The sequence below is a fragment of the Alosa pseudoharengus genome, unplaced genomic scaffold (assembly GCF_046254945.1).
Source record: "Alosa pseudoharengus isolate Yale_2024_CS ecotype anadromous, Long Island Sound unplaced genomic scaffold, YU_APseudo_1.1 YU_APseudo_1.1_scf_3, whole genome shotgun sequence".
Taxonomy (NCBI): domain Eukaryota; kingdom Metazoa; phylum Chordata; class Actinopteri; order Clupeiformes; family Clupeidae; genus Alosa; species Alosa pseudoharengus.
In genome coordinates this window covers 42766768-42774285 of record NW_027468718.1, presented here as the reverse complement: position 1 = coordinate 42774285, position 7518 = coordinate 42766768, and the positions used below count along the sequence as shown (strand labels likewise).

At 42.9% G+C, this 7518-nt stretch overlaps 1 protein-coding gene across 4 annotated transcripts; it reads left to right on the top strand.

Annotated features, from left to right (window-relative positions):
- The first annotated feature begins 1180 nt into the window (after positions 1–1180).
- asb18 (ankyrin repeat and SOCS box containing 18) lies at positions 1181–6738 on the top strand. 4 transcript variants are annotated; one of them, XM_076262711.1, is made up of 5 exons: positions 1181–1530; positions 3402–3615; positions 4291–4807; positions 5029–5142; positions 5923–6738. In XM_076262711.1, the coding sequence occupies exons 1-5, from the start codon at positions 1272–1274 to the stop codon at positions 6115–6117; spliced, it is 1299 nt and encodes a 432-aa protein (XP_076118826.1). In that variant the 5' UTR covers positions 1181–1271; the 3' UTR covers positions 6118–6738. The 4 variants fall into 4 exon arrangements, with proteins under 4 accessions (XP_076118826.1, XP_076118823.1, XP_076118824.1 ...); XM_076262708.1 differs by having other exon boundaries at positions 3348–3615; XM_076262709.1 differs by having other exon boundaries at positions 3348–3615; positions 5891–6738.
- Positions 6739–7518: the final 780 nt, after the last annotated feature.

Genomic DNA, 7518 nt, shown 5'->3' with positions numbered 1-7518 from the left:
GTGGTCTCGGTCTTGTCACAGTCTCAACCGTCTTTGGTCTTGGTCTTGTCTTGGTCTCGGATCCCTTGGTCTTGTCTTGGTCTCATTGTCTTGGTCTTGTGGTCTCAGGTCGACATAGTGGTCGGGAGATTTGCAACATTGTTCTGTCTGTAGTTGAAATAATACCTTCTTAAATTGAATTTAAACTGGGACTGAACCTCTTACCCCAGTATGCTGCTCTTATTCAATTGATGCAAGTTATGGTGTAACACTAGCTCACTAGCTGTTTTTTTTTTTTTGGTTTCGGTCTTGGTCTCGTCTAGGTCTCGTCTCGACTTTGTCTTGGTCTTGACTCAGTCTGTCTTGGCCTTGGTCTCGGTCTTGATACCCTTTGGTCTTGTCTTGGTCTCGGTTTAGGCGGTCTTGACTACAAGTCTACCACCTTGTATGCAGTAGCATTAAACTTTCATTGAAAACGATGTATCATATCTTTTTTGGCTTGGATTCGTAGCACCTATACCCTACTGAAATACAACATGAATTATTCAAAGAAATATTGATTGATAAACATTCACTTGAAGGTTACCAACCTTTGTGAAGCTGCCATTTGAATGTAGAGCTTAGTAGTGTTAAGTATTACTTTGTACAACATTTGCTGGGGATTACACTAGGGTGCATGTGCATAAGACAGAAATCAAGATCAAAACAGAGAAAATAGCTGCGCTGAGTCTTGTATTAGTCTTGGCACACTAAATGACGACTGGTCAAAGGAGGACACAGTCGGTTGTCTGTTTCTCAGGAAACAACCTTCTCACAAATCATATACTGTACAGATTCAATTTTTCCTTTTGACACTGACTTTTACAAGCATGCTCATCAGTATGCCATCACTATTTGTGCATGTCTGTATTAAGTTATTTGTTGTACAAATAAATATCATGGCTAACATTATATTGTTTTATTTGTTCAATAAATGTGTAGTTGTGAAAAACTGAAGTAGTATGTTTTTGGCAAGCTGCGTGTATGATTTTTGGAAGTTTCCCTTGATGTTTTTGTTTATCTAATGCGATGTCTTAAGTGGCGTTTGCGCCGGTATTTCATTGACTGCGCTAAATATGGAACAGGTCACCATGGGTTTTCTTATGGAGAGCAATAGTTAGACCTATTTATGGCTACAGACAATAGTAAACTGAGACTGGGTAGAGGAGGGGAAAAAAAGAACACTGCACACGCTAGCAGGCCGTGTATATATAATCCCAGACGACACAGCTGCCTCGAGGTGAGAAGGGGAGATGCTGAGGACCTTGCGCTTGGAGAACCTTTGCCCCACCGTGCGTCTGGACCGCTGGCCAGACCTCCCTGAGAGGGATGAGCACCGTCTGGAGGAGCCTGAGGTGCGCTGCATGCGCCTCTACCAGGCTGTGGCCCTGGGGGACCTGCTAGGGCTGGGCAGGCTGCTGTGTAAAAGCTATGTGGACGTTGACGTGTTTTACAGTATCAGTGAGGAGCTGAAGTGGCAGCCCATGCCAGAGACCCCCTTTGGTCCGTCAGGTAATACCCCTGTGAAGTTTACCTGTTGCTTAGCCATGATGACATTCTTGCAGAGGTCAATCTTTACATTTTTAAAGAGGCTCATATTAATAAAACTTAACTGGCATAGTATGTTGCACTGTGGTAAAATCAGAAAATTTGAAATTGCAAAATAAAACGGAACTGTTTCTTAAAAGTCATTTACTCCCATTTGACCTTCACAGGTCAATGCATGTTAATGTAAATTAACTTCACTGGTGATCACCTTTGAATAAATCTGTTTATTTTTTATTGTTTTCATCTGACATGCTCTTTAGTAAGTGTTTGTTTTTGTGAAAACAACCTGCTAAAAGCAATGTTTTTACACACTATTTATAACACTGAGTCACTTCACACGTCTCGTCCTCAGTTGTTATTGTTGTTATTTCTGAGCGAAGGTGGAATGGAGTTGACACTTAATCTCTAGCTCTCCGAGCAGATTTACAAACCAAAAACATTGACACAACATTCCAGACAGTGATTCTGGTGGCCACGTTCGGTCACTCTCAATCATGTGCATCAAGAGCGCAGTGCATTCTTTCCCCAGATCAGCTGTTGGTGGGTTTACCCTGCCTATCTTTCTCTTTGACAAGAGGCGCCAATAGCTTAACTAAGGCCCGCATATCAGGTCATCTCTAGGTGGCTCTTCACATTTCACTGTAAAAGCTTGCATAGTAAGGTAGTTGGTGCAGTTTGAAGCTACTTTAACAAAATGGCTTGTGGCATGCTACATCTCTCCAACAATGGGTTTGGTATAAAAACTAAGCTTCCAGAGCTTGAGTGACCCCAACATATGCTCAGATAACCCAGCCCTCAAAAGGGGCGCCAACCTTTTCTTCTTTGTGCAGAGGTCAAACTATAAGAAATATATCAAGGAGATTAAACATATGAAGAGCCAGAGTTTTTTTTAAAGTATTCGAAACCCACACTTTAGTAGAAGTACAGATATTTGATCATACAATGACTTAAGTAAAAGTAAAAGTAATCTATAAGCATAGCACTTCAGTAAAAGTCTTAAAGTATCTATTATTTACAGTACTTAAGTATGACAAGTAGCCCATTATAAAACATACTGTAGTGAAAGTAGAAGTACAAAGTAAAAGATTTCAAGGCCAGGTGGGGTGACAACCTCATAGGCCTTGGTGTGCTGTCTTTGCTATATTTGCTAGGCCTTAACTCACTGGGGTCAGCCCTATGTTCCCACATTTCTAAGGTTAGGGTTAGGGAGTTAGGGTTGGGGTTAGGGCTAGGGTTGGGGTTATGGTTAGGGTTGGGGTTAGGGTTAGGCCTGAGGTGTGGGTGGGTGGGTTAGGTTTAGGGAACATATAGGGCTGTGGGAACATATAGGCATGCTCATAACTCACTATGTCACTATGTCTTCATTCATTGCCTGTAGTAATATCAGGTCAGAAAATCTTGGGGTTGCAATTATCTAAGGCTAACTGTGGCTTTTGTTTTCATTTGCACACTTATTTTAGCCTATACTTTCTAATTAATGCTGCTAATGAAATGTAGTGGAGTAAAAGTATATATTTAATTCAAAAAATGTAGTGACGTAAAGTAAAGTACAGAAACTTCCCCTTCAAACTTAAGTACTGTACTTAAGTATTTTGTACTTAGTTACTTTACATCTCTGTGAAAAGCAAAATAGAGGGTAGATGACATCAGGATGGCCAATTAATATGGTGGAAATAAGAGGAAAGGATCAGAAGTCATGATATTGCGCTCTGATATTGCATTGTATTGCATGGAATTGCATGAAGTTATGTTTTCTTTGTCAATCTCATTGTTTTCTACAGGACTGTGGTCTCTTGAGTACAAGCGAGAGCTGACCAGTCCTCTGTGCATCGCAGCGGCACAAGGCTACAGCCAATGTCTGCAGTACCTGCTGGAGCACGGCGCTCGGCCCAACCTGCTGGCCGGGGGCCGGACGGCACTGCACGAGGCGTGCGTCAACAGCTCTACCGAGTGTGCTGAGCTGCTGCTGGAGCACGGGGCCAACCCAAACCAGCTCACGGAGGAGGGCCTGGCACCATTACACCTGTGCAAACATGCACAGTCACTCCGGTAACAGCTCAGCAGCAGCACGTGTCTTAGTGATAGAGAATGCACTTGCTAAATGCACGATACGGTATTTGGTCCATTTGACCAACAAAAAAAAAAAAATCCATCTCTGGTTGTGCTGAAACATTATGCACACTGCGAAGTTAGTCAACATGTCAAATAAACAGTTGCTTAAACAGGTACATGACACAAATGTATTTTTAACCAAATATTTGGTCATGTACTGTAAGTTCAAAAAGTGAGAGTGGAGAGTGTTTTACCATGAAAGTATTAAACATAGAAGAGTGGAGATCCAGACCACACACATATCTGATGGACTGTGGGAAGTTGCCTAAGAGCCTAATCTCAACAAGCGCTCTGCAATAAACACAACAGGGTGCGGATGACTTGGCAACGGGGCTAAACTATTCAGCAGTCAAGCTGATGGGGCTCCTTTGCTGTCACGCGTCCTAAATCACTTCAAAGCTGGTCAGTATGTGCGTCTTGATGTAGGAAAACTTCCCCTGCTCCATGTTCACAATAAAATTGTGAAAAAAAATCCACTTGAAACTTGTCAAAAAATCAATCAGATCAAACCATTTTTTCGAGTTTGAACCCTCCTGTAGACTGCGTCCTTTGTGTGTCGAGTCCTTTGATGAAAGGTCGTGCTTAAGCAAATCCTTGTCTCTGTTGTTGTAGCTGTGCCAAACTGCTGGTACGCTATGGTGCCAAGGTCAACACCCTCAGCGACGACGGGGAGGGAGAGACTCCCCTGCATGTGGCGGCCAGGCACGGCCTGCACCAGCACGTCCAGCTCTACCTGCGCTACGGTGCCCAGGTGAACCAGCAGAGCTCCTCGGAGGAGACAGCCCTCTGCGCGGCCTGCGGGGAGGCTTGCTTGGACAGCGGTGATGAGCAGGAGGAGAGCTTCCTCAAGGTGTGCCGGTTCCTGCTGGACTACGGCGCCGACGTCAACAAGGTGGACAATGAGCGCAGGAGCCCCCTGCACAGGGCCGCACGGAACGCGCAGGACTGCCTCGTGGAGCTCCTCATCGAGCGCGGAGCGGTGATCAACGCGCTGGACTATAACGGGTGCTCGCCCCTCTCCAACGCCTTGCAGACCGCTGTGGTGAGGCACAGGTGCCGGTCGCACACCGTGGTGCAGATGCTGCTCAACCATGGTTCCATTAAGGTGTGGCCCGGGGCCCTGCTCAAGGTACGCTGACTTCCATTTCAATTATTCTCATCTCTCACCTAATTTGTGAAGAGTACTTTTTTACTAATGACTAGATCACTGATATACAATACTGCTAATAGAAAATATGATCTTTATGAAAATAACTACATCACATCCATAATAATTTCAGATTTTCTGGACTCAACTTGCTACAAGTATCATGAACCAGTAATGTAATGACTTGTTCATTTTTGCCACAGCTGCTAGCTTCTTGTGCATCAGCACCTAAAACTGTGGAAATCATGTTCAACTCCTATGATATGGTGCCTGTTACATACAAATGGACCGAGTCCTTTCCAGAGGAAGCATGTCAGGTCTGTCAGTCTTTCTCCATCCTCTGTTTATGGCCTCTGTTGACTGTATTCAGTGCCAGAAGTAAACGGAACAAAGGGTTACACTTTGTTAAACAAGTTAGGGTTAGGATTTAGGGTTAGGTTTAGGATCAGGGTTAGAGTTAGGGTTATGGTTATGGTTAGAGGTTAGGATTAGAGTTCATGTGTCATGTCACTCTTATGTTGATACTGTCAAGTAAAGTGTTACCGAACAAAGCATGAAAATAAGTTACCGGTAGTAATCACTTCTTGTACCTGACGGCAATATAGCCGTTGAGTGAAATGTGATCTGTATAAGTATAAGTATATATACTCTTTTGATCCCTTGAGGGAAATTTGGTCTCTGCATTTATCCCAATCCGTGAATTAGTGAGACACACTCAGCACACAGTGAACACACAGTGAGGTGAAGCACACACTAATTCCGGCGCAGTGAGCTGCCTGCATCAACAGCGGCACTTGGGGAGCAGTGAGGGGTTAGGTGCCTTGCTCAAGGGCACTTCAGCCGTGCCTACTGGTCGAGGTTCGAACCGGCAACCCTCCGGTTACAGGGCCGAAGTGCTAACCAGTAGGCCACGGCTGCCCCCACCAGTAGGCCACGGCTGCCCCCGTGCCCCCATCTGTGTAAATCTATAAAGGTAATCATAACACCATGTACAGTACATATTTCCTACTTCACTTTAATACTTTGTTGTGAAACTGGTGTTTTAATCTCACATATTCCCCACAGATGCACCAAACCTTTTATGCCTCCTTGTTTAGTCTGGAGAACACAGCACGCAGCCTCCAGCATCATTGTCGATCAGTGCTGCGGAAGCATTGTGGGAAAGACTGCCACTCCATCATTCCTCAGCTACCCATCCCAAAGATACTGAAGAACTATCTGCTGCTGGAACCACAAGGTGTCATATATTAGGCCGGGTAAGAAACTGGTGGGAGTTGTTGTACTGCAAATAAGGTGTATTTGTTTGTGTTGGAAAGAGCTCACTAGGTGAATGCCAAGAGCAGTTTTTTTTCTGTTCAAGCAGGTGGCTGGCAGAGTGAATCAAATCTAAAAGCAGTGTCCGAATTTCTTTTGGAATTTTTTGTGGAATTCAAAAGCCAAACAAATACACTCCCTCTCTGCCTCCATGGTTAGCCTCATGGACCCACCCCTAAATATGTTCTGTCACATGCTCGATCATTGTTCCTATACATGTTGGGCCTTTGGTTGTGTCTTGGCACCATTGGCACCCTGTTTCTTTGGCTCTGCCTTGGCACCCTTTTGCCACTGCTATAGATCCTTCAGTAGTGACAGGGAGACAGACTCTATCCCCAGTGTTCTGCATCAGTTGATGTTGCTGACACTACCTTTGACTTGGATGTTGGATATATTTTTGTATGTGAACTGCTGTAGTGCATTAGTGTGATATTCTGTTATAGTTATAACATGCCATTGTAAATACTTTTGATAGAAACTTCTGCTAAATGAAAATAAAAAGGATTAATTCTCATCCCAACAGAACCAGGTCAACTGTGGTTCATTCCATACCATATCTGATGATTTACAATACAGTAATTTCCTGTGTATTAGCCGCATAAGCCGGAGGACAGTGTTTTATGCCAGTTAGAAGAAACAAAACCATTAATACCATAATAACTGCCCCCGTGTAATAACCTCATAGACAAAGAAATTTAGCAAAATCAATGTATACGCCGTGGCTAATAGTTGGGAAATTACGGTAAGTGTTGTTATCTCATTGACGCCAGGAAAATGCGATATTGGTTTGTAAAATGTATGCCATCCTTGTGTAATCCAGAGTAAAGGTTACAGAGGCACGGATTCTCGAGGGGGTGGAGGATGTGATATTTTTGACCTGATACACTGATAAAAATATTGAGCCTGATCTACTTAAAAAAGGTAAGGCAACTTTTTGCATCAGATTAATATGTAGTTAAAGCAAGGCTGGTCTTTGTATAGGCTACTTAATTTCTTGTGTGTAAGAAATGAGTCATGAGTAAAGTCATGAGTAAAGTCAATATTCATTTATCAAGTAAATTCAACTTAATCTTTCAAGTAAAGTCAACTTAGTTTTGTAAATGACTGAACCTTATTTTATGAGTAAATTCTACTTAATTAAACTAAGTTGACTACTTGCAAAGTTAAGTAGACTTTACTTCCAAAACTCATGTCTTACATTCAAGAAATTAAGTAGCCTATACAAAGACTAGCCTCGCATTATATACATAATCATCTGATGCAAAAAGTTGCCTTACCTTTTTTAAGTAGATCAGGCACAATATACAATATTTTGTATCATGTTTGGTCTACTTAAAAACTTAAGTATGTGTCATCTATGTGTTCGAAAAGACAATCCT

Excerpts from the sequence above, each read along its gene's own strand:
- asb18 (XM_076262708.1), top strand. The coding sequence starts at position 1,272 with ATGCTGAGGACCTTGCGCTTGGAGAACCTTTGCCCCACCGTGCGTCTG. Across the intron at positions 1,531-3,347 it reads GACCCCCTTTGGTCCGTCAG|GACTGTGGTCTCTTGAGTAC; the intron begins GTAATACCCCTG and ends TGTTTTCTACAG. Across the intron at positions 4,808-5,028 it reads GGCCCGGGGCCCTGCTCAAG|CTGCTAGCTTCTTGTGCATC; the intron begins GTACGCTGACTT and ends TTTTTGCCACAG.